Source organism: Sorex araneus, chromosome X, assembly GCF_027595985.1.
Source record: "Sorex araneus isolate mSorAra2 chromosome X, mSorAra2.pri, whole genome shotgun sequence".
NCBI lineage: Eukaryota > Metazoa > Chordata > Mammalia > Eulipotyphla > Soricidae > Sorex > Sorex araneus.
Window position 1 is genome coordinate 306,241,382 of NC_073313.1, and position 26,857 is coordinate 306,268,238.

Below are 26,857 nucleotides of genomic sequence, written 5' to 3' on the forward strand. Positions count from 1 at the left end.
TTATTTTAATATAGAAGTAGTTCACAATCGTTTATTTCAGATAATATTCGAACAAACAATCCCACCAGCAAGCACCTTCCCACCACAATAAAAGGGAAGTGTGTGAAGGTTGTTGAATTTCATTCTGGAGCAATTTAACCCCAAGATAAGAGAATACAAGCAAGTACATTTAAACTAAAAAAATCCGTAATAGTTTTGATAAGTAAGTAAGATGGAGTGTAAGAGGTTGCGTGGCCGCCTGCAGAAAATTCTGCATCATTCTTGTCTGGGAGCTTTACTTTATAGTCTCTGGGTCTTGGCCATTGATGAGATTACATGGTGCCAGGGGCAGTTTATGGGTGTGACTGCCGAGCTACTGGAAAGCTGGGGAATTGGGGACAGAGGCCTAGTTCTGATCAAAGGAGGATTGGAGATCTCACTCATGGGTTCTCGCATACCTGGTTTTTTCTGCTGGTCCCCTCTTGGGTGAGGCTCATCCCCTCTTGGGGTGCAGTGGCTGAGACAGTCCAACTTGATCGAGTTCTGATTGAATTTTCTCTGTCCCATCACAGTTGTATCCCTTGCTTGAAACTCATGATGCTCCAGAGTCACAGAGGCTCTCAGATATTAGATGTAAGACCCAATATCTTAAGAAGATTGTGGTGATAACAATACAGGAGAGCAAATGAGACATCCTCACAGTTTATGGGATTCACAGACAGTAGACGAACATCTCTATAGGATGCAGGGTGCCACAAGTTGGGCGGGCATACAGTATGGAGTGAAGATAGAACCACACAGGGAGAACTATCACTCTGGGCTGGGATAGAGAGCCATGCTGTGTGAGTCAGCATCCGGGATCCTAAGGGTCCTATCCTGTAAAAAATAACGCATGCAGAAGTACGTGTGTTCGCAGGCTCTCTGGGCAGCTCTCTCTCAATGCCCATGTTGGGTGCTCTCGAGTCGCCGTGTATTGACTGAATTGGGATGGCTGTTGGTGATGGGCAGGCGAAGGAAGAACGAGGACCAAGCTGGTTGCTGATTAGTTGCCATTTAGTCAATCTCTCCACATGTCTGTTCCAGTCTCTCTGAGATCCCATTCTAGTCTCACACTGTCCCTCATTCCTGTCTTCTACTGTCTCTCCCACTTATCTCTCTGTGCTCCATCTTGCTCCCTGCTCTGTCTCCCAACATCTCCAGCTCTCTCATCTCTCCCCTCCTGCACTCTTCCTTCCTAGCCCCTCATTCCTCCATCCCAGATCTCCAGATTCTCTCTCTGACTCTGACCTCTGGATTCTGACCCTGACTGCTTCTCTCCCAAGGACTCCCTGATGCCCCTTTTCTGCTTCTTCCTACTTGTCTCTCCACCCCTTACCCTCTGGGACCATGCTACACCCAATCAGGTAGCAAAATCAACATAAAAAAGCCCTTCCTGACTGTCCATCAGGTTCAAGGGCAGAAACACCACCCAGGGGTATTCCTCTTTTCCTAGCATCTTGATTAACATCTTAATATATGTAATTTTTCTATGGGCACAGTAAGAGAGACATTGAGGCTTATAGGGCAGCTCTCCTGGCAACATCTCACCACAGACTCAGACAACAGTGCTCAGGCCAGATTAATCATTCCTAACCCTAGCAGGGTCTGACAGAATTTGTCCATGACCCTGCTCTTAACCTGTAGTTAAGCATTATGGCACTTTGGCCAGGCCCATCTTGACGCCAGGGTAGCACATAGCTCACCGCTTGCACTAGGTCCGTTGAGTCCCTCTTTGGGACCCTGCTTTTGGGGGCCTAGAAGGTAAGAGCAATTGAGGCTTAAGTTGAGAGAACAGATAGCCAGGAGGTAAATATGACTGAGAGTCAATTAACTCCCATCTTACAAAAGCATCCCATTTACTATCTTCCTGTGCCCACACGAAAAGTATATTGCTCTGAATAAACTATGAAAAGAATTAAAGAGAAGAGGAAAACAATACTTACAAGTCAAGAGAGCAAAAAAAAAAACACAAATAAACACAGAGAAATCTGTGGCAAGGCAGAAAAGACAAATCAATGTTATCCTACACAATCCCACTACCCCATCAACAACACTGTTCTTTCATTCTAGAGGCTGACCCTGGAACTAAAACCCAGCTCTCCCTGCTGTGTCCTATGGTCCCCCCATCACTGAATTCAGCACCCGACAGACCAAACCAGACCCCCATGAACCACCAGCCCAGCAGGACATACACATGCCAAAGAACTGAGTATCCTGGGGAGGGTCTGGAATGTTTTCCAGGAAGCAGCAGGTCCCAGGGGAGCCCTGCAGTGACCATGGGGTCTAGAGGAGACGGTTTCCTCTCCAGTGATGAGCCTGTGACTGGGGCCTCCCCGAGTTCTTCTGTCAGACAGGAGCAGCTCTCAGGGCTCCCCTCCTGCAGGGCCCAGGACAGGACCCTCCAGGGCCATTTGCTGCCTCATATGCATGCAGGAGAGATCTCCCCTCCCTTCTGCTGTTGCTCTTCCTGTATAGGATCTTGTTCCAAATGGATCCTGTTGCCCCTCTGAGGGTGTGTATCCAATTCCTGTATTATTAACTGCTCCCTGCACTGCACCTACGAATAAGGACCCTGTCAGGGATCATGGAGACGGGTCAGAACTTGGGGTCAGCAATGGGCAGCATGTCAGAGAAACCTGGGCGTTAACTCTGCAGCCACCACAGCCAGTGTGATGCAGGAGGGCCTGGGGTCAGTGAGTCTAAAGCAGAAGTTCTGAGAACCACATGTTCAGGATACATCAGGGAGTCGAAGAGATAGAGTGGGGCTGTGTGTGGAAGGGGTTGGGAGAAGAGAGAGTGAGATTTCAGAGCTGTCCCCTGTCATGTTGCTATTGGGGACCCCAAGTCCACAGACGCTTCAGCATAGGTTCCGAGGATAGGGGGTGTGTCCCAAGGGGGTGTCTGTGACCCTGGAGCACTTTCCTGGTGATGGTGAGAGAGCCATGTGTCTGCACTCACTGTCCCAATCCCGACAGAGCAGCAGGTAGAATGTAATGAAAGGTAACCTAGGAACAAATACTGATTTTGTCTGTGTGTCAGGGCATGGTGCAGAAGATCCTGCCTGACCAGTGCTGGGGTGGGTGTTGGTCACTCTAGGCAATACTTGGCCAGTTCAGCCAAACAGCTCAGTACTAAGAGTTGAGCTCTTGGAACTGTTTGAGGCTAATTTCGCCATGATATCCAGGCAACCCCCATGCCTGTCTACCAAGGTCAGCCAGGTGGTCTTAGAGACCTCCAGGAATGCCCTATTGATACTCAGAGAAATTGTGCTTCCAGGGGTCATCTGGTTAAATTGAAGGCATAACCCTCAAGCCATGTACTTTCTCTGCAGCCCTGGCTTAGGCTGATCTCAGGGTGAGATGCTCCCCACACTGTGTGGCCCTGCAGGTGACAGGGACCCTCTCCTAGAAACAGCCAGGGAGGCTGCAGAAGGGCACACAGTGTCCTCACTGACATGTTTGTGGACAAGAAAACAGACAACCCAAATATTAACACCTGGAAATTAATTCATTTAGTCTAATGCATTTTCTGATCAGAAAACAAAAGAGCCAGTAGCTACATCCCAAAGGCAATGTTGGACTATTAGCCTTTAAGCTACGATTGAACATATGAACATTGAACAATTTCAGAGCTTTTCCTTCTGAAATTGGATCAGCAAGGGGTGATGATAAAGAGAATGTCAAAGTCCTCCACCACTTCCATGGTGTCCTCATGAGGCTGACCCTGCTCAGAGGGTGCCTGTATAAAGCTTCAGCTCAGGCTCCGTCCCAGGAACACACAGGCTGGGGGCTCACACCACACACCCGGGATTCTCACACTCTGGGATACTGAAGGTCAAGTTCCCTCAGGGTCCCTTCCCTTGAGGACCTTCTCCTGTCAGCAGGAGCCCCTCCTTTCCCTTGTCTTCACAGGCCTCTCCTGGGTGTGTGGACACAGAGTGGGATCCCTGGTGTCTCTATACTCCCACCTTTGCCCTCCTGTGACCTCATTTTTCCTTCAGTGACTCTACAGCTCTCTCTCCAACTGTGAAACTGGTTGGGGCAGAAAAGCAGCCCATCGCAGGCAGGCAGGACAGGACTTCTGTCTCCGTAGCAGAAGAGGGTGAAAATCTTGCTCCAACTCAGACTCTGAAGGTTTCATACTTTCCCACCACACCACAGAGCCCTGTCCCTGCTGACCACAGGCCTGTGACTCTCAGTATTGCTCAGATCCAGGGACTCTCTTGTCACTTCTGGGGTGAGTCTGCCTCCTGGTGGCCACTGTTTGATACAGCAACTTAATAGTTTTTAGGTGCTGGTGGCCCCTGTGCTCTTGGGAGATTCAGTCAGACTTTCCCCAAGTCTTTTGAACAGAGACTGTAAACCCAGTCAGACTACATGGAGACTACACAGTGAGACCAACAAACACACAAAGAAGGACTGTCCAAGATTCAGGGTGGCCTGGGCAGCCTCATTGAGCTCAGGAAGCTGTTTATTCAATGTAACGTTGCTCTCTACAGACTGGGTCCAACAGGTGAGTCAGTGTTTAAGTTGGCAGGGACATTAAGGCCGTTATTGAGCACATCTACATTCAGTGGTGCATGAGGAACAGGGGCCGTGGTGTCTCACAGAGACAATCAGTAGGCAACCTAAAGTACAAGGTGTGGGCACTTTCTGATTATATTCTGGCTCTGATGCCCTCTACATCTATAAGACCTTAAACTTTTAGCCTTTAATTGGTGTATTTATGTTTCCTTTGGTTACAGTTTTGCATGCCTGGTGATATACTCTCAGTCCCAAATTGTTTTTCCCAGATACTATCACAATATGAGGTTTGTGACAAGGGGAAAATTTCCAACTAGACCACATGGGAACAAAGTGGTTCATATTCCTAAGAAACTGGTCAACCAGTTAAGGAGAAATGATGTCCAGGTAACCAGGCCAGGGTAGAGAGAATAGATGTTCATCACAGCTAGGTAAGTGCTTGTGCTATGACCCCAAGAGATGGGATGGATGTCCCTTTGGAAAATGGAGGAGGGTCCAGAGATGAAGAGGAGCCTGTAAGGATAATGGTAAAGGCGGGGGTGGAATGACAGAAAGCAGAGGCTCCTGGCTCCTCTCTAGTGTGGTTAATCCAGCCTCATTCCTCCCCTAGGGTATCCCAGCCCAGCTCTGATGCACCATTGGATGCATCATTTAGAAGGCCTCGGGGCATTCTCTCTAGATGAAGACTCATAAAGACTTTATCTGTGACTTCATGAGAGTCCAAAAGTAACTATTCATCCATTGTTGACCCATAATGCTTCCTTGGTGTGTTGGATTCAAATGCAAGGTTCCAAAGACGGGAAACATGCTTTCTATGTCAGTAACATGCCTGGAAGTAGAGTGATTTTGATCTTGAGAATTGCCCATGTTTTTCCAATGTCTGACTGTCTCTATAATAACTATAGTGGGGTTTGATGAAATACAACTAGTGCAACTCAGTAGCTGTTTTACATTTGAGTTTCATGTAATTGAAGACTATTCTGCCATGTATTTAATGCAGCCATGTCTTATCCTATACACTATTCAACACTACTGTGGACTAATTCCACTCTAACCATGTTCTTTTAGGAAACAAAAAGCAACACCCACACACCCAGACTGCCCATCGTTAATCATAGACTTTGCCCATGTTCATGTCACATCTCTGGATTGTCAGAGACCTACATGGACAAATCACTTGGCTGGTAACTGTAATCTGCCCTAGTATGAGTTATTTTCAGTAGATATATGAAAACCCTCTTCCTTGGGGACATGGGAAAAAAAGAAGCTGTAGGCTTCCTTCAGATTTGCAAATTGCACTGAATTACAGAGATGGAGAAAAATCACAATGAAGCAAATGTAAACTAAGTCCCTATCTGTAGTCCTTGAAGTAAATTGTGTTTTCTGTTCCAACAGGGCTTAGCTATGAAAATGAATGACTAATCCTTGATGATTACCGAACACTCATTGAATATTTCCTCGGGTGTAACACAGGGGGTGGTATTAGACAGTTGATTTCTATATAGATTTGAAACTTATGTTGTATAATGTCAGTTTTATCTTTTATACATTTTCAAAAATGTGTAAAACCAGCAATGTGCTCAGCCTTCAACTCACCCGCCATCCAGCCCAGCATCATGAAGGTCAGTCCCCAGACAGGGTCCTATGTGAGCCATGGGGAGCTAGACATAGCTCTGGACTGAGTGACATGGGGGGGTGGAACCCTGAGACTCAGCAGGTGCTGGCCAGGACCTAGAGGATATGGTCCTCCCTAGAGCAGAACTTAGAGACTGAGTTTATCATGTGACTTGTCTGACAGGAGCAGCACAGAGGGCTCAGGTCAAAGTAATTTCAGGAAAAAAATCACCCTTATTCCATTGCCAGACTCCCATGGGATCTCCAGTGAGGAATGTTCCCTGCCTGCCCCATTGTCCTTCCTCCTATAAGGGTTCAGCTCTCAGAGGACTGTGTCTGCTCCAGTGATAAAGTGTCAGATAATGAGACATGACTAACAGGTGACAAGGGTACAGAGGAGATGTTCATCACAGGTAAATAAGTCCTAGGTACTATGATCTCATGAGATATCATGAACAATATTTTGGAAAAGGCAGGAGGGTCTCAGAGATGAGAAGGAGCCTGTAAGCATAATGGCGCTCATTGGGGTGGAATCCTACTCTACATTCAGCTTCCCATGACCCCACTGACCAAGAATATCTTGCACAGGAATCCATGGAAATGGTCAGAACCAAGGAGACAATGGGCAGGAGTGAGAGAAACCAGGGCCCCATTCTGAAGGCACCAGGACCCCTGTGTGAGCAGGCTGAACTGGGGCCTGTGAGGACAGGACAGGGAGTTGAAGCTTATCAGGGACACAAAGGATAAGTTCTGGAGGTGCAGGTGGAGGAGGTGAGAGCGACTGGGGGAGGAAGTTCTGGGATGTGGGAGCTGTGAAATTTGTTTGTTTCTGTGAGGAACTGGCCCAGAACAGATCACAGGAATCAATTTAGCTTTCTCAAAACTCTTTTTACAGGAGCCCGCATGGCAGAATAACTTGATTTTCTGCCCCTGAGCAAGGAATTCGGATACAGGCACCCCGGGTCGCAAGAAGGGTGGTGGTCAGACCAGATAACCAGACCCGTATCACAAGACCCATATCACAAGACCCAGGACTGCCCCCAGAACCGGGACATTCCTGAATATTGGCGCGAATACTGATCTCTAAAACCATAGGGTAAGGAGTGGTGTCATTTTAAATGGATTGGTTAAGAAAGTTTGTAGTATTACAAATCTATTGGCTATGAAATGTGTGGGCTCTGCTGTAATGGCTGGGGAAGGCCTATATAAGATCTCCTTTGGAGAAACTCGGGGTCTTTTGCCCAACCTGCTGGACCTGCATGTCCGCGTAGGCGGCTGGACCCTGGCTAGCCAGTCTTACAATAAACCCTGCTTGCTGTTTGCAGTCTCTGGAGTCTCTTTGTCGTTATAGGGAGATCTCGATCCGTGCCCTGACAGTTTCATTGTCTTGGAGTCACACCAGGCAATGGTCAGGGCTTCTTCCTGCCTTAGAGAAAACTCTCAAGGGAAATAGTACACATCCTCAGTCTCCACCCTTCTCATTTAAAGAGTAAAATTTGTTTTTGACTCACTGAGCTGAAACTATCGAATCCCAGACTATCGATTAGGAACTCTGTAGATCAGGCCCGTTGGAGGTTTTACTGGATTCTGAAGGACCAGTAGATGTAGATATTTCTATTCCTATGTAGGAGGGTCATACTGGACCTGCAGGAGATGGAGACTGATTCTCCAGGGATGATGGACATGGACAGTGGAGACTGGGTCAGCACAACATTGCCCCTGGATCCTGAATACAATGTATTGAAAATAGTGCAACCTTCTATTAAAATATGATCAAATTCATTGTTTCCATTCTGCTACTGATTTTCATCAAAATACTCCCTTTTCTTACTATCATTACTGAAATGGTTTATATTAACCATCAATGGAATAAAGAAGGGAGTTTTTTTGTTTGTTTTTTGCTTTTTTGGGTCATACCCAGCAATGCACAGGGGTTACTCCTGGCTCTGCACTCAGGAATTACCCCTGGCAGTGCTCAGGGGACCATATGGGATGCTAGGAATCGAACCCGGGTCTGCCTCGTGCAAGGCAAACGCCCTACCCGCTGTGCTATCACTCCAGCCCCAAAGAAGAGAGTTTAGTGAAGAGAAAGTCATCTCTATATGTGTCATCTCTACTTTTGTGTCGAATCTCTCCAGAGCACAGGCTCTTGTTCCTTCCAGAATGTGTCTCACTCTCTCAGCTCTGTCACTTGTCCCAGAGGACCATAAATGTCTCATCCAACACACAGACAGACACACAAGCATCCCCCACACTCCCCTGCTGAACTGTTTCCATTTCTCATGTCCTCTGTCCTTACCCAGGATCCAGAGTATCAGCAGTCCCAGGACCTGAGCTGGAACCTCATTTTGAGAAGTTGACCTGAGGAGTCCTGGTGAGTGAAAGCAAGTGCAGAGCTGTCCCTTATGTCAGACTAAAATATAGGCCCTCCCCTGGGACTACCTGTAAATACATGGGTGGGTGCATTGGTGTGAAAATATGGTGTATGTGGATGGAGTCTCTCGTGTGAACAAAGTGACTCTTCTTTTCTATGAATAAAATTGAAACTTGGGAACTGCTTGAAAAGTAGAAGTTTGAATCAAACTTACTCTAAATCTTATTGTGGAATGAAAGGTGTTCTGTTCATGTCTCTTACAAATAATAGATTTCTGATTCGTCAGACACTTTTACCTATGTATAAATGTGTTCAAGTCAACCCCAGGAATATATGTGACCACTTTGATTCTCTATCTCCCACATGCCTATTATGAGTCTGTTCCCAGGTCACATATTCAAAGTATCAGATTTTCAGACAGTCACGGGAGTCAACAATTCTCTGCTATCTGGTGCTATCAAGTTAACAAGTGTTTCATATGGTTAGAACCAAATCTTATAAGTTGCCTTTTCCTCGACTTAGTGAATTGAATTCATAATGTTTCTGTGCAAATAGCTTGACATAGAAAATGTAACCCATCCTTTAGTAATAGGGACTTCATAACTTCAACAAGATAAAAGCGTTTGCCAGTGTTTTCACTCATATTCAACAACTGGAGTGCTTCACCTTTCTGCCACACATTCCCTGGGCAGCAGGGCCCTGGACAGCGAGAGACCCTGCTGTCTGCTGGACACAATAGATGTGACTTAGGGGATCATATCTTGGAGTTTCCAGCATTGTGCATCTTCTCACTGAGCCTGTAGAAGCCCTCTGCCTCACATCTAACAGAACACACACTTCTCCCTCCTCAGTGCACTCACAGACACACGTCTGACTGCCCCAGAGGCTTCATGCTCATAGTAACTCATTCATAGCTCCATCCACCTCTCCCAGAGGAAATTCCTTACGACGCTGCTGTGGTAGTTAGAAATCATAAGAGCCGAACACTGCATGTGATTAAGGTATGAGAGATGTCTCTCATCTCTCATACCTTAGCACAATGGGTAGGGCGATCGCCTTGCACACAACTGACTTGGGTTCGATTCCTCTGCCCCTCTTGGAGAGCCCGGAAAACTACTGAGAGTATCTCGCCTGCACAGGTAGTTTTCGATATGCCTAAAACAGTAACAAGTCTCACAGTGGAGATGTTACTGGTGCCTGCTCGAGCAAATCGATGAGCAACGGGATGACAGTGATGATCCCAATATTATAATTAAATATATAAAATTTTATTTTTTAAGTTATATTATTTTGGGGGGATCACATGTGGTATTCATAGGATCCAGGGGCAGATTCTATGAATAAGACTCACTTATTTGGTCTGACAAATTCATTCGTAGGGTGCAGGGATAGAAAGCTCTCTGGTTGCAGGGCTGCAAAACAGCTTGCCAACATCTGGAGGTGTTTTGGGACCAGGTGGTGTCAGGGTTCTGCCATGGGTCCTAGTTCATGCTATGCTGAGTTGTCACTGAAACCAACTCCTAAAATTCTATGAATGACAAATTTCATTAAAATCAAAGAGAAATGCTTAGGGGAAAGGGTCATAAACAGTATAGGATCACGGTTGATAAATCGTTGCCAATTTAGAGACTATCCGACAAGCCAATCTGTCTTCTTCAAGCCCTCTATCCTCATTATTTTTCTAGACATTATCCCACCAACCTGGTCCTGAGGTCAGGAATTTCACCTTCATATCTGCTAAGCCATGCTGCCTTGAATAGCTGTGTCATAGTAGACTGGGAACCTCAGGGCCTCCCTGAAGGTTCTTATTTCTTTCCTTCATCTTCCCCTCAACCGACCAGATGAAAATGTGTCCAGGTGGGATGAATGAAACACTCCACCTAGACACATTCCTTATTGAATGTCTTCTGTCCCATCCCCTGTGTATCTCTCAGTCACAAACATCTCATTATTCCTAAGACATAGCAGCTCTCAGAGGCCTGATGAAGGGCTTAGTGTCTGAACAAGACTGGGGACAGCACCACAAGACAGTCAATGTCAGCATCCTCACAGGTGTTGAGACTCAGGTAGTGGAAGGAAACTTTTATGAGAACTTAGACACCAGCATGTGATGTTGGACTTAATATATAGTGAAGATTGTTTTCCCATAGGAAGGTTATGACTCTAGACTGGTGCAAGAACAGGGCTGTGTGAGGTGAGTTAGTATCCATGTCCGTAAATGCATCATGCCAGCACCCCAACTCACCACCGTTCCTTTATTCTATTGCATGTCCCAGAACTGCAAACCCAAGTATTGGTTCACAGTCCGATAGATTTTTCTCCACAAAAGTCAGCTCCCAACAGTCCAAATCAGACCTCATGGTGCTCTAGACCAGCAGGTCTTGCCCAGGTCAAGATGTGTAAGCATCCTGGCAGGTGAGTGACACTCATGATTTGACATAAGGAAGGATTCCCACAGTGGACTTGGAACCCAAGAGGAAACAGGTTTCCCCCTTGAGTTCAGGCTGTGGGTGATGCGTCTCCTGTCAGGAGCAGCTCAATATTGTTATGTGAATGCTGGATTTTGTGTTTCCATTCTGGAGAAATATAATTAATATCAAAAATCTCCTGAGGAAGTGACTTTAATTTTCATATTCACTATAGAATGTCCAAGACCTGAGCATACAGGAAACACTGCCTTTGTGATTGAGGATATTCTGTTTTTGAGCCCTAGATAGCAAAACATTAGACTTAGCATCGGTTGTTGAAATATTCATCTCTTCCATTGTTTCTCACTTGTCTTTAATTTTACCCAAACATTTATTTTTCCACATGGGGTCTAAACTTGATTTCAAGTGGTATTGAATATAAAATACCATTTCCCTGTAACTAAGGTATTTATTTTTTTCAATGGTAATTTAGGTCCTTATCCTTCCAGCCAAGGTAGCAGATTTCAGCATATTCTCCAAACTCTGTAGGTATCGAGATGCAGTTTCTCCCTCTGGCCCACATCAGAAGGTGCGTTGGCATGGTGAGGAAGTACTTGTGAGATGTAGTCAGTGTGAAATCATTATGATATACACTGTCTTCACATTTTGTTATGAGAACATATTAGTTTATTTTAATAAGCTTTATAGAGTGGCCTTTCCCCTCACCTCTGAAATTTAAATGACACTGTCACCACATTATTCAGGAGAAATAATCTCCATAAACTAAATCAGCTGCTCCGCTGTGTCTGTGCTGCTGGAATAATGGGAGATGGATAGATACAAAATGTGTCTCTTCAACTTGTACCAGAATCCTCTATCACATCACAGTGTGGCTGCATCTGACACTCTGAGCAGTGGAGGCACCAGGAGGAGCAGCTGGGGCAGCCCAGCCTCACACAGCTGATCTGTGGCTGGTTTATCTTTTGGCACGTATCACTGTGCGAGGCATATTCTCATACTGCAGACAGTAATAAGTGGCAGCATCTTCAGGCTCCACGCTGCTAATGGTGAGAGTGAAATCTGTCCCAGACCCACTGCCACTGAACCAGAGAGGGACCCCCATTTGTAAACTGGATCCATCAGTGATCAAGATCCTAGGAGCTTTTCCTGGTTTCTGCTGATACCAGTTCACATTTTTCTTAATGTTCTGACTGGTTCTGCAGGTGATGAGGAATTTCTCTCCCAGAGATGCAGACGTGGATGCAGACTGGGTCATCTGGATATCACACCTGGCACCTGGGATTGAAAATATAAACACATATCATCACCAGTCACCATACTTCAGTTTAGCTTCCCTGAAGCCCATTTAGCAGTATGTCAAGTCAACCTTCATTCCCTCCTTACCCGGGAGCCAGAGCAGCAGGAAGCTGAGGAGCTGCACAGGGGCACTCATGTCCACTCTGGGTGTAACAGAGACTGACCCTCCACAGGGACATAGACTATTATTGAGTATCCAGGCAGGAGCTCTGAGGACATGCAAATGAGAGGGGGCTGGGCAGGCTGGGCAGGCAGAGGGGGGAGGGTGTGTGTGGGGACTAGCCCAGCTACAGGGAAGTCAGGGGTGTGGGTCCCTGTGGGGAAGCAGAACTTCTCCCACAGAACATGCTCCTCCCTGGGTCCCAGGAGGGCCCCAGTCCCTGGTCTCCTGAGAGTCAGGACACAGTTCTTGCTCTCTTTGCCCTCAGGCTCTCTCACCACAGCCACTCAGACCCTTTTAGGATTGTACAAACTCCTTTAATTCACAGCTTTGCATTTCCACTAAGGAACTATACACATTTCTTTGATTTCACACCTGTACATTTTATCAAGGCAAATTTTGTTTTCTCTTTGTCCTGATATCCCAATATTATATTTTCTACAGTGTTAAAATAAAAAAAAAATAATTTGGGTGGGACTACAGCAATAACACAGTAGGCAGTGCTCTTAACTTTGTGTGTGGTCAATTCTAGTTTGATCCCTGACACTCCGTATGGTCGGTCCCCCAAGTTGGGCCAGCAGTGATCCCTGAAGGAAACAGAGTAAACCCTGAGCACTGCTAGGTGTGGCCCCAAAGCAAACAAAATATTATTTAAAGCATTTCTTTATTTGGGGGCCCCTCATGTCCTGTTCATAGGGCCCAATGGTCACTGTGAACAATACTCAGCCATCTGGCTGAGAAATGCAGTTCTAGGACCATTTGGCTTGATGTATCTCTGATCAGAATCAAAGCAACAACAGCTTCATCCTAAAGGCAAGGTCAGGCTCAACAAACAAGCTGAGCATGAAGCCTGAGCAGTCAGAGTACAGAGTAGGAGAGGTAATGGGGTAATTACCTGTATAATCCTGTAGGATTACATAGCCTCAGGTAGTTTAGGTTTATTGGGTTACTCCCATTACAGTGTTCCCATTCCTCTTTGTTTATTTGTAACTTCTTTCTTAGTGTTCTGTTGACTTGTAAATATTGTTTTTCTCTTCTCCTAGAGTCCTTTGCATAGTTTATTCAGAGCCATGTCCTTTTTGTTTGGACACAGGAAGACTTAGCAAACGCTATGCTTTTGTAACCTGGGAGTCATTTGACTCTACATGATATTTTCCTCCTGGGCATCTGTTCTCTAGACCTAAGCCTCAGTTGTCCTTACTTCCTAGCACCCCCAAAAGCAGGGTCCTGCTGAGGGACGAGACGGACCCAGGGCAAGCGCTGAGTTGTGTGCTACCCTGGCATTGAGATGGGCCTGGCCAAAGTGCCTAATGCTTAACTATAAGTTAAGAGCTTGGTCATGGACAAATGCTGTCCATAGTGATAACTAGATTTGGACCCTGGTAGGGTTAGAAATGATTAATCTGGCCTGAGTGCTGTAGTCTGAGTCTGTGACAAGATGTTGCCAGGAAGCTGCCTTGCAAGCCTCAATGTATCTCTTGCTATGTCCATACAAAAATAACTAGTATTAAGATGTTAATGAGTGCTTGGACTAAGGAAAGGAGAAAAACACCTTAAGAGTCAGGAAGGGCTCTGGAAAGCCCTGAGGCAGTGTTCCCTCTGAACCTGGCTGCCCTCAGGAAGGGCTTTCTTATGTTGATTTTGCTACCTGGCTGGGTGTAGCCTAGAGGGCAAGGTGGGAGAGACAAGTAGGGAGAGAGACAGAGAGACAGGGGATCCAGAGAGGCTGCAGTAGATCCAGAGAGAGGACTGAGCCAGGAGTGCGGGAGAGGAGAAAGATGGAAGATTGAATAAAGGGTACTAATCAGCAACTAGCTTGGTCCTCGTTCTTCCTTCTCCTGTCCTTGGCCAACGGCCGTCCCGACCCAGTCCACACACTGCGGTTCTGGAGCACCAAACACGGGCGGTGAGACAGAGCTGAGACAGAGCCGCATGGAGAGCCCGCAAGTGCACACGCCCTTCGGTGTGCTTTAGTTTTTTACAGGGTCCCCCCTTACCTGAGGTGCCCCTGAGGCAGCCTTGCTCTGAGGGTCCAGGGTTGTGAAGCATCAGCTCAGGCTCCTTCACAGGAACACACAGGCCGGGAGACTCACACCACACACACACGGGATTCTCACACACCACACGCCGGGAGGCTGGAGAGTGAAGATCAAGGTCACATCCTGTGTGACCCTCCTCTTGTCAGCAGGAGCCCCTCTCTCCCCTTGTCCTCACAGGCTTCTCTGGGTGGGTGCCTGTGGGGACAGAGGGGGATTCCCTGAGGGTGGGTGCCTGTGGGGACAGAGGGGGATTCCCTGATGTCTCTATACTCTCTTGTTATACTCCCTCCTGTGACATTACTTTTCAGTAAGTGATGGTTTATCTTCCCTGTCTACAGTCATGATGAAATAATGTCACAATATAAATTGGGGAGATGTGGATAAGGGGTAACTCCACCAATGTTTCCAGGAGACCGGTAATACTGGACTTCTGCTTACACAGCAAGAACATGATAATTTGCATAATACTCAGCCTCTGACAGCTACTTCCATACATTTCCCATCATTCCCACAGAACTCCATTTCCCTATTGACAATGGGACACTAGCTCAGCTACTGTTCCAGTGCTTTATAATCCAGTCTCCCTGCATGGTCAGTTCTGGGGTCTGTCTCCATCTAGTGGCTGTTTTCTGATCCAGCAGCTAAGATGATTTCAGATGCTGGTCCTAGAGATTCAGGAGAGACTTTTTACATCAGTCTTTGAAACACATGCTGTAATACACAACACAAGGCCACTCTGTAAGCACAAAGTAAAAGATGATTTCTCTTTATAATAAAATCTCAACTAGTTTTGAAGTAACCATTAAGAGCGAAACAGGAATTCAGGAGGGATGCATGTCACCAGGAGCTGAGTGCTAGTTTCTTTCATCCTCACATGTCATGAATATAATTTCAGAAAAATCTTCAGGAAGAAAGAGGAAGCTGCAGGTGAAATGCCAGGTGAGTAGTGGGGGTGTGTCAGGGAGCAGAGGGCTCCTGACTCCTGAGGTAGACTTGGCAATCCAGCTCCATGCCTCCTTCCAGAACTCTCCAGAGACCCACAGCTGCTGTACCAGTGAGGCGGCCTCGGAAGCCATCGGCCTATGGATATGACTGGTGGCGTCTGTCCTCATACCTGCTTTAGAAATCATTGTTATATTCCAACCATTAGTGCCCAATAGCACTGTTTAATGTGTTGGTGTCATGAATCTAATCCAGGGCCTCGGATATGAAAACCCTGCATTCATCTGCATCCTGGTTTTGGATTATTTTTTGCTATGATTGATTTGAGCTTATGCATAAATGTTTCCCAAACTGGCCTTTTGCTGTGTCAAAAAGTAAGCACTTCCCTGTGTAACTTATGGCTTCTTTTATGTCACTTTAAAGTATGTTCAGTCTAGCACTGTCTGCCTGACCGGTTGAGGGGGCGGAGGGACGGCGGTCTCATGCGATTGGTGTGTTCATTTTTTTTTTTTTGAGTTTTCCATCTTTAACACAGTTCATGGCATGTCTGCTTCATTTCAGCTCCTTCACCGCCAAACCTGGGGACAGCGACTGCTTCAGCTTCTCGGTTTTCTCCTTATCGGTGATGACCAGCGTGTACAGGTACTTGCTGCAGCGCACCTTGAACTTCACGTTGTCCTTATTTTTCTTGATCTTGATGGACTTGGTGTCCTTCTGCCGCACTGTGAGCAGAAAGTCCTTGATTTCCTCAATTTTGCGCGGCATGGTCGCGAGGTGTGTGGGAACGTCGGGGCCAGGATCGCAAACCGTGAGAAGCAAAAACGGAAAAGAACATGGTGTGTCCATTTAATGCAAAAAAATGGAAACTGAACACCCAGAGGAAAGCTTCCCTAACACAGAAACCAATGGTGAATTTGGTAAACACCCTGCAAAAGATATGGAGGAGAAACAAACGTTTAAGAGATCTAGAAACACTGATGAGTTGGTTGAATTATGCATTCTGCTTCAGAGTAAGAATGCTGGGGCACACGCCGGCCAAGGAGTGGAAAGGTCTTTCTTTCTTGGCTTTTTTCCCTTTTTGGGGAAAACACGGCGTGGTGTCCACCATTTCATAACGACCATTAAGGAGGTACGAACTTAGTGGAGCGGTAAGAAAGAAAAAAAGAGGTATGAACTTGCAACAGCGGGATGCGTGGGCGATCTCAAGATGGGGGCCATAGCGGTGTGCTCTCCATCGAGATGCGACCCAGGTGGCCACATGTTTTTGTGGCCCCACTAATGCTGATTGAACACAATCCAGAGGCCAGCTAGACTACTTTTGGTACCAGCAACCGCTTGCAGAAATATCTCTAGACTGTGAACATAGTCCCATGCTGCCCCAGGAAGGGAAATGATGCAATTTCTAACATAAATCTCCCTGGACTTAGTTACTAAAATACTAAAATACAGAACTCCCAACTGCACAGCCACAATAGTGACTTCTTATCTCTTCATTCTGAGCAATGGAAAGCTAATTATCTAACGCTTCCTTGTCAGCAGGGCTATTCTTTGGGGGGAAACTCCAACAACAATAGTGAGTTTTGTGTTGAAATATGGAATGTAATCAAGGTAAAGAGAAAGTGAAGTGAAATTTATCAGCTACACAGGTGGGCTTGGGAGGGTGGGGGAGTGGGAGGTATACTGGGGTTTTTTTGGTGGTGGAATATGTGCACTGGTGAAGGGACGGGTGTTCGAGCATTGTATAACTGAGACATAAGCCTGAAAGCTTTGTAACTTTCCACATGGTGATTCAATAAAATAAATTAAATTATTTAAAAAAAAAGAATGCTGGGGTAGTGATTGGGAAAGGAGGCAAGAATATTAAGGCTCTCCGTACAGAATACAATGCCAGTGTTTCAGTCCCACACAGCAGTGGCCCAAAGCGCATATTAAGTATCAGTGCTGATATTGAAACAATAGGAGAAATTCTGAAGAAAATCATCCCTACCTTGGAAGAGGGCCTGCAGTTGCCATCACCCACTGCAACCAGCCAGCTCCCACTTGAATCTGATGCTTTGGAATGCTTAAATTACCAACACAATAAAGGAAGTGACTTTGACTGCCAATTGAGACTGTTGATTCATTAGAGTCTGGCAGGAGGAATTATTGGGGTCAACAGTGCCAAAATCAAAGAACTATGAGAGAACACTCAGACAACAATCAAGCTTTTCCAGGAATGCTGTCCTCACTCAACTGACAGAGTTGTACTTATTGGAGGAAAACCAGGTAGGGTTGTAGAGTGCATAGACTATCCTTGATCTTATATCAGTCTCCTATCTAAGGACGTGCACAGCTTTATGATCCAAATTTTTATGATGAAACCTATGATTATGGTGGTTTTACTCTGATGTTTGAAGACCATCGTGGATGTCCTGTGGGATTTCCTATGCAGGGAAGAGGTGTTTTTGACAGAATACCTCCTGACCGGGGTGGCCATCCTATGCCTCCATCTAGAAGAGATTATGATGACATGAGCCCTCAACATGGGCCACCGCCTCCACCTCCTGGACGAGGTTGAAGAGGTGGTAGCAGAGCTCGGAATCTTCCCCTTCCTCCACCACCACCACCTAGAGGAGGAGAACTGATAGCCTATGACAGAAGAGAAAGACCCAGAGATCGTTACGATGGCATGGTTGGTTTCATGGTTAGCTGATGAAACTTGGGACTCTGCAATAGATACATGGAGCCCATCCGAATGGCAGATGGCTTATGAACCATAGGATGGCTCTGGATATGATTATTCCTATGCAGGGGGTTGTGGCTCATATGGTGACCTTAGTGCTCCCCTCCCGTTCAGCCCTGTGTCCCCTACGTCCACTGCCTGGGACTTCCCGGCCGCGGGCATCGCCTTCATTGGAGCCCTCTGTTTGTGCGTGATCAGCGCCGGTCCCCTCTAATAGGTACTTGCGGATCTCAGTAAAGTGGACATTAACATTGGGACTGACTGGGGGTGTGGCCTCCACCGGAGGGGGCGTGGCCTCATCAAAAGTGGGCGTGGCCTTCTGCAGTTTTATCCTTCACTGCCAGCACCTTAGACTCCCGTCCCAACCTTCATTATCTAATTTTGTGGAAAGCATTCTGGCCACCTCAAACACAACACGGCAACAATCTTCTGGCCGACTACAGTTCCTCCAAAAAACAAGTGTATTCAAAGATTTTCATACAGCCCAATTGGAAACAACATCTCTTCCAATGCTGCACTAGATGCCCATCATAAGTCACAGAGTAATGTCCACGAGGAAAGAAATACTCTAAACTAGGAAAAGGTTGACCACTGTGGATCTTATTCAGAATTTTCTCTGGCAATCAGAGGGAACAGTTCCAGTGAACCTAAAGGCTTTACCTCGTTAGATCCACAACAAAATAAAGAAACAGTGCAAATCTCCACTATGAGTAGAGGATGAAGAAAAGAGCCCCGAATCCTCAACAGGAGGTACCCACAAGTATGGTCTCTCCGACAAAGAATTCTGAGATGTAATGCTGAGGATGTTCAAGGAACTCAAAGAATCAGTGGAACAGTCGTACAGAAAAATCATATTTTTCTTGATGGACCTATTATTACTACACAAGTAACTATTCCCAAAGATTTGGCTGGGTCTATTATTGGCAAAGGTGGTCAATGAATTAAACAAATCCATCCTGAATCAGGAGCTTCTATCAAAATTGATGAACCTTTAGAAGGATCCGAAGATCGAATCATTACCATTACAGGAACACAGGACCAGATATAGAATGCACAGTATTTGCTGCAGAACAATGTGAAGCAGTATTCTGGAAAGTTTTTCTAAGACTAGTGAAGAAATGAAGGAGTCCTGCATCTTTTTTTTTTTATCTGCCTTTGTTTAAAAAGCCAACATTCCTCTGCTTCAAGGGTGTTCTGCATTTGAGGTGTAGTGAAATCTTTGCTGTTCACCAGATGTAATGTTTTAGTTCCTTAAAAACAGGGGGGGGGGCGAGGGGAGGAGAGAGGAGCAGGGAAAGTGGAGCCAGGCCCGAGGAAGGGGAGGGCGGAGGCGAGGCCGTGCCGAGCAGCGGGTGGATGGTGGCCGCCCTGCGCTGAGCCCCTGGCCCACTGCCAGCATGCCGCGGGCCCCAGTGCCCCTCTACACCTGCCTGCTCGGGCTCTGTGTGCTGGTCCCCGGCCTCCCAGGCCTCAACATCTGCTCTAGTGGAAGTGCCACGTCATGTGAAGAATGTCTGCTCATCCACCCCAAGTGTGCCTGGTGCTCCAAAGAGGATTTTGGCAGCTCGCGTGCGGTGGTGTTCCAGTGTGACCTGAAGGCCAACCTGGAGTGCAGTGGCTATGCAGGCGAGGTGGAGAGCCCGGCCAGCAAAACACGGGTCCTGCGGAGCCTGCCCCTCAGCACCAAGAGCCCCAGCCCCTCGGGTTCCGATGTCATCCAGATGACCCCGCAGGAGATAGCCCTGCGCCTGCGGCCTGGGGACAAGACTAACTTCCAGCTGCAGGTCCAATAGGTGGAAGATTACCCCGTGGACTTGTACTACCTGACAGACCTCTCCCTGTCCATGACAGATGACCTGGACAGCATCCAGAACCTGGGCACCAAGCTGGCGGATGAAATGAGGAAGCTCACCAGCAACTTCCGACTGGGCTTTGGGTCCTTTGTAGACAAGAACATCTCTCCCTTCTCCTACACAGCGCCGAGGTACCAGAACCAACCCATGCATTGGTTACAAGTTGTTTCCAAACTGCCTCCCCTCCTTCGGCTTCCGCCACCTGCTGCCCCTCAAGGACAGAGTCGACAGCTTCAATGAGGAAGTTCGGAAGCAGAGGGTGTCCCGGAACCGAGATGGCCCTGAGGGAGGCTTCAATGCTATCCTGCAGGCTGCTGTGTGCAAGGAGAAGATCGGCTGGTGGAAGTACGCACTGCATCTGCTCATGTTCACCACAGACAACGCGCCCCACATCACGTTGGACGGTAAGTTGGCGGGGCTGGTGCAGCCCCACGACGGCCAGTGCCACCTGAATGAGGCCAAGGAGTACACGGCGTCCAGCCAGATGGATTATCCATCCCTGGCCTTGCTCGGAGAGAAGCTGGCGGAGAACAACATCAACCTCATTTTTGCAGTGACGAAGAAACATTGCACGCTCTACAAGAATTTTACAGCCCTGATCCCTGGAACTACAGTGGAGATTTTACATAGTGACTCTCAAAATATCATCCAGCTGATTATCAACGCATACAGTAGCATCCGGTCTAAGGTGGAGCTGTCGGTGTGGGACCAGCCGGAGGACCTGAACCTCTTCTTCACTGTGCCAGGATGGAGTGTCCTACCCTGGTCAGAGGAAGTGTGAGGGGCTGAAGATCGAGGACACAGCATCCTTCGAGGTGTACGTGGAGGCGCGGAGCTGCCCGAACCGGTTCGAGGAGCACAGATTCACCCTTTGGCCCGTGGGCTTCCGGGACAGCCTGCAGGTGGGCGTCACCTACGACTGCAGGTGCCGCTGCAGCCTCGAGCCCGAACCGGACAGCACCTGGTGCAGCGGGAACGGGACCTATGTGTGTGGCCTGTTCGAGTGCAACCCCAGCCACCTGGGCACCAGGTGCGAGTGCCAGGAAGGCGAGAGCTGGAGAGTGTTCCAGAACCTGTGCCGGGAGGCGGAGGGCAAGCCACTGTGCAGCGGGCACGGCGAGTGCAGCTGCAGCCAGTGCTCCTGCTACGAGAGCGAGTTTGGGAAGATCTACGGGCCGTTCTGCAAGTGCGACAACTTCTCCTGTGTGCGGAACAGAGGAGTGCTCTGCTCAGGTCACGGCGAGTGTCACTGTGGAGAATGCAAGTGCCACACGGGCTACATCGGGGACAACTGTAACTGCTACACGGACACCAGCATGTGCTGGGCTAAGGACCGCCAGATCTGCAGTGGCCGTGGGCACTGTGTCTGCGGGCAGTGCCAGTGCACAGAGCCAGGGGCCTTTGGGGAGACGTGTGAGAAGTGCCCCACCTGCCCCGATGCCTGCAGCACCAAGAGAGAGTGTGTGGAGTGCCTGCTGCTGCACTCGGCGAGCCCAGCCGACAACCACACCTGTCAGGCTCTGTGCAAGGACGAGGTGGTCACATGGACCGACGCCATTGGGAAAGATGACCAGGAGGCAGTGCTGTGCTTCTACAAAACCACCAAGGACTGTGTCATGCTGTTCATCTACGCAAAGCTCCCCAGCAGGCTCACCAACCTGACTGTCCTCAGGGAACCAGAGTGTGGAACCTCCCCCCCCCCCCCCGCCCCGCCGTGCCACAACCATCCTGCTGGCCGTGGTGGGCAGCATCCTTCTGGTGGGGCTTGCCCTGCTGGCCATCTGGAAGCTGCTTGTCATCATCCATGACCGGAGGGAGTTCGCCAAGTTCCAGAGCGAGCGATCCCTGGCTCGCTATGGAATGGCCTCCAGCCCGATGTACAGAAAGCACACCTCCACACACACCGTGGACTTCACCTTCAACAAGTTCAACAAGTCCTACAACGGGACCGTGGACTGAGCTGAGGATAGACGGTATGAGTCAGAAACTGATGCTCCCAGTAGCCCAGGCACGACGTCCAGCAAGACCGGGCCAGAGCCCTGCTGCCAGGGCACACACAGCACAGGGATCGGACAGGGGACAGGGGGCCTCGAGTCGGCCTTGTCCCCAGGGTCCGCTGAGACACGGGCTGAGCTCCGGTCCCGCCCGCCGCAGCAGAGCCCCCAGGAGTGCCCGAGAGCGTCCAGCCCGCACACGCCTTTCCCAAGGATAGTTTTATAATTAAAGATTAAGACGAGTGATTCCGGCCGTGGCGGCCACTGAGCCTCGCCCATCGGCTGTCCGGCTGGCTTGTGGGTGTGGGTGGTGGGTTGAGACGACGTGAAAGGTATGTTGTTTGCAGGTGTTTCCTCTCCTGTCCATGTATGTATAGTAGTATTGTAACACAAAAGGAACATGACTGTGCAGATCAGAAAGTAAAGATTAAAACCAAAATATTTCCTTTGCTGACAAAAAAAAAAAAGCAGGGTGGGGGGATAGGGAGTGCAAAAACTAACATTGAAATTTTGGAACAGCAACAGATTTTAATTTTTGTTCATTGTTGGTGGTTAAAAAGAAAAATTTCCCCCCACGTGATTATTGTGAACACTTTGCTTTGTGGTCACTGTAAGGTTTGGGGGTGGGGTCGACAGGAAGAGTAACAATAGTCCGTATGTCCCTGACATCTATTCAGAGTAGTGTGCAGAATGTAGTGCTCTTTTGTAAGAAACGTTTTATGATTTAAAAAATAAATTTAGTGAGCCTATTTAAAAAAAGTGTGTTTAGTCCAATTGAAGTCTTTCCACTCTGTTTGGCCATATTAATAGAGAGGTTTTATGTAGCAAAATCCAGCCACATTGGGGCTGGAGCGATAGCACAGTGGGTAAGGCATTTGCCTTGCATGTGGCCGACCCGGGTTTGATTCCCAGCATCCCATATGGTCCCCCAAGCACCGCCAGGAGTAATTCTGAGTGCATGAGCCAGGAGTAAATCCTGTGCATCCCCAAGTGTGACTGCAAAACAAAACAAAACAAAATAAAATAAAAAAAGAGAACCTTACACGTTGTACAATATCTCTGGTCCTTAAAATCCAGCCACATCACCAGGACAGCAGGGTCCAATAGTTATTTCTGTTCCCTTCAGCCAACTGTGTGATACATGTGTCAGTGTGGATACTACATGTAGCAGAAATCTGGAAACTTCTTGGGTTTCTTGTTCTGTTGGATACATATGGAGACTCTGTTGAGCCCCTGAGGGAAGCTGGATATTGGTCCCTGAGTCTGCACTAGAACCCAGACACAGAGACTGAGCTCCAGGGTGTCCCTGTGTTGATTGTGTCCCCAAGGTCTTTCTGGTGCCATTGATGTGCTAGAGCAGGCAGGGCTGTGACACTGCACGGGCTGAGCCAAGGTCTCATCTCAGTGCCCGGGTCACAGGCACCTGCCCCTGAGCCCCCACATTCCCGTTCTCAGCTGGAGCCAGAGCCCAGGGTCTGGGGGACTCAGAGCCCGTGTTCAGGGAACAGCAACTCCAGGGCCCAGGGGCTTCCTGCCTACAGGCGGGACCAGTTTGGCAAAGGCTCTGAGTGGTTGGTATGTGCTGAGGGAAAGTGGAAAACAAAACATGAAATGCAGATCTGGGCATCTTTTTTTTGAAAAGATGTCAACATTTTTCCCACCAATGTGCCCCATATTTTATGTTGCCATTCTAGGGATTCAAATCCAAGGAAAATCAATATTGCTAGATAAATGGTGGGTTTGTGGGCAACACGACTGAGATAATATCAATAATAATATGGAGTTTCTTAAGGTAACAAGGATTTCCATAGACTTACATTCCCTCTGAGAGCATCAAGGCTTGGCCGAGCAGGGAAGCTCAGGCACTGTGATCCAGGGTATTTCCCACGAGGCCTCAGTATAAGACTTTGGGCTAAGTACAAGGTGTGGACATTTTCCTTTCTAAATTTTCTCTTATCGAATATCGAATATGCCTTGGGTAGGGTGCCCCTCAAGCAAATCCATGAACTAAGGGATGAGAGTGTGACAGATATTTCCTCTTACTTGCCTGAATTTTCCCCCCACTCCCAACACACACAGCTTTAAATGAAGTTTATACCTCTCTACACATTCAAGGGTATCCAGGATAGTATACCACAGTTCCTGTCACTAAAATTGTTTTATTTCCCATTAAGATTTCAGGATCAAAATCCCTCAGTCAAGGGAGTAGATCTCAGTCCCCCTCCTCCCAGCTCCAAACCCCGACACACCACAGGATTGTGAGGGTTTGTCCCTGGTGAGATGCAGTCTCTCCCTCTGGCCCACATCAGACAGGACATCATGGCAGGGGAGGATGCACCCGGGGAGACGCCCTCAGTGTGAGGCTATGAAGCTGCTCACGTGTCCTTAAAACTGGGGTGGTAATATGTGTGATTATTAAAAACTATCCTTAAAAGCATGGTTTCTAGGCCTTCTGGAGTGCCCAGGCAAACTCATAAGAAATCTGAATGACACTGTCACCTACTTATTTCAGAAAAAAAAAAATCTCTGTAAATTCAATCAGAACATATGTTGTCATGTCTGCGCTGCTGGGATGAGATTGAGAATAATGGAGCCTAAGATGTTCCTTCAAAAAAAAAAAAAAAGATGTTCCTTCAACATGTTCCAGAACTGTCCATCATTGCACAGTTGGCTGCATCTGAAACACCCTCAGCAGTGGAGGCACCAGGAGGAGCAGCTGGGGCAGCCCAGCCTCACACAGCTGATCTCTGGGGGTTTATGTTCTGGCATGTATCACTGTGGGAGGGGTACGGCCAGCTTGTTGACAGTAATAAGTGACAGCATCCTCAGGCTTGAAGCTGCTGATGGTGAGAGTGTAATCTGTCCCAGATCCACTGCCGCTGAACCCAGGAAGGGACGCCTGCTTGTAAATTGCTTGTATAATAGATCAGGAGCCTGGGAGCTTTCCCTGGTTTCTGCTGATACCAGGCTAACAAATTGTAAATGTTCTGACTGGCCTTGCAGGTGATGGTGACTTTGTCTTCAAGAGATGCAGACATGGATGGAGGCTGGCTCATCTGGATATCACACCTGGTACCTGAGATATAAAATATAGTGGACATCATTATCTTAATCATAACTGAAATAATTTCCCTAAAGAGCCAGACAGTCCAAATTCATGTAAACCCTCATTTCCCTCCTTACCTGGGAGCCAGAGCAGCAGGAAGCTGAGGAGCTGCACAGGGGCCCTCATGTCCACTCTGGGGGTGACAGAGACTGACCCTACCCAGGGACACAGACTATTATTGAGTGTCCAGGCATGAGCTCTGAGGACTTGCAAATGAGAGGGGGCTGGGCAGGCAGAGGGGGAGGGGGGAGGGTGTGTGTGGGGACCAGCCCAGCTGCAGGGAAGTCAGGGGTGTGGGTCCCTGTGGGGAAGCAGAACTTTGCCCACAGAGAACATGCTCCTCCCCATCCCCAGGAGGGACCCAATGTGAGCACAGAAGGGCGAATCCTTTGTTTTCTAAGAATCAGGACATGGCTTCTTGCTCTCTTTGCCCAGGGATAGGCTCTGTCAAGCCACAGCCACACAGAGCCTCTCAGGAATTGTACACACCTCAATGTCATATCTTTGGATAAAGTTGAGGGCATGAAATGTTCTATTTAGCTTTGATATGCTGGTATTTTCTGGTTGAGAGATGTCATCACAACAAACAGGAGAACTTGTAGGTTAGCAGCAGAAAACCTTTGGGGCCATGATAAGAAGCCTGTGCTGACATGCATTTCTCAGAAACAGTCTCACCTCTTCCACCTCAGCCTCAGATTATGGATTTTTTTCTTGACTTTTAGAACAGCTGTCTACCTTCCCCAAACCACTGACATGCACTCCTTTATCTTTGGACAGTCTTCCATAGTTTTCAGTCTCTCTCTCCCTGAAAGATTCTCTTCTGAGCTGACCAGATGTAAATGAGTCCAGAAGGGATAGATGAGATGAGTTGCCACCACAGAATTCCCCTTGAATGCACCGTGCTCCTTCAGCTCACATCCTATATCACACATCTCTTCTTCTTCAATTTGTTTTGTTTTGTTTTGGGACCATATGCAATAGTTTCCAGGGCTTATTCCTGGCACTATACTCTGGAATCACTCCTGACAAGGTTTGTTGGTGGAGGTGTGAGGTACTCTATGGGATGCCAAGGATTGAAATTGGGTTGGCCACATGTAAGGCAAACACATTACCCACTGTACTATCTTTCCACACATCTCTTCAATTTTGGGCATCTCAGCAAGCCCTGGTGCAGGCATTGAGATTCAAGTAAGGTTAGGGTACAACCCACAGAGAAACGACTCACAGGTCTTAGAAAAAGGCATCAAAGTGGGCATGAGGGAGTGTTCAACCTGGAATCTAGACTCTGACAGGGGCTAATATTCAATGAGCTGGTGAGGGTAGAGTGCTGGGTGAGATGAGTCAGTGTAGACTCTAGTGATGATTTTCCCACCCCCTCCATACAACCCCTATTGAATCACTGCTTCTTTATTCATTTGAATGCCCCTTAGCATGCACACCAGCAATATATAAAAAGCTCCATGGACCCTCCACATCATTGAATTCAAGCTCATGATATATAAGGACTCTTCTTCATGAACTGCTGGTCCAGCTGGCAGCTTTCTATTTCTGAGGAATCCAGAATCCTGGGCAGGTCAGACATACATGGAAAGTAGCACAAAATGTCTCAGGGGAGCCCTACAGTGCTCGTGATTCTAGTGGAGACAGGTTTCCTCTCAGTGATTAGAATGTGACTGGGGCCTCCCTCAGTGCTCCTGTCAGACAGGGGCAGCACAGGGAGCCTCACGTTCTGCAGGGCCCCTGACAGGACCTCCAGAGCCATTTGAGGCCTCACACCTGACTCAGGC

At 47.8% G+C, this 26,857-nt stretch overlaps 2 protein-coding genes, 2 pseudogenes and 1 gene segment (V, D, J or C); 2 read left to right on the forward strand and 3 right to left on the reverse strand.

The window, feature by feature from the left end:
• Positions 1-6,690: 6,690 nt before the first annotated feature.
• Positions 6,691-15,529, reverse strand: LOC129399905 (immunoglobulin kappa variable 1D-33-like). The segment is given in 4 exon segments: positions 6,691-6,720; positions 11,935-12,233; positions 12,342-12,397; positions 15,495-15,529. Coding segments are annotated over 4 exon segments (420 nt in total).
• A 418-nt stretch (positions 15,530-15,947) lies between these two features.
• On the reverse strand, positions 15,948-16,164 carry LOC101548898 (60S ribosomal protein L38-like). The gene has a single exon (XM_055120398.1). The coding sequence runs from the start codon at positions 16,158-16,160 to the stop codon at positions 15,948-15,950; it is 213 nt and encodes a 70-aa protein (XP_054976373.1). The 5' UTR covers positions 16,161-16,164.
• A 90-nt stretch (positions 16,165-16,254) lies between these two features.
• On the forward strand, positions 16,255-19,358 carry LOC129399660 (heterogeneous nuclear ribonucleoprotein K-like; annotated as a pseudogene).
• A 156-nt stretch (positions 19,359-19,514) lies between these two features.
• On the forward strand, positions 19,515-21,929 carry LOC101549163 (integrin beta-5-like). Its single transcript, XM_055120395.1, is given in 4 exon segments — positions 19,515-20,108; positions 20,110-20,708; positions 20,710-21,667; positions 21,669-21,929. Coding segments are annotated over 4 exon segments (2,412 nt in total).
• Positions 21,930-24,620: 2,691 nt separating this feature from the next.
• LOC129399906 (immunoglobulin kappa variable 1-12-like) lies at positions 24,621-25,196 on the reverse strand (annotated as a pseudogene).
• Between the last annotated feature and the right edge of the window lie 1,661 nt (positions 25,197-26,857).

What these genes read in the sequence shown, in the direction of transcription:
- LOC101548898 (XM_055120398.1), bottom strand. Translation starts at nt 16,160, where the DNA reads ATGCCGCGCAAAATTGAGGAAATCAAGGACTTTCTGCTCACAGTGCGG.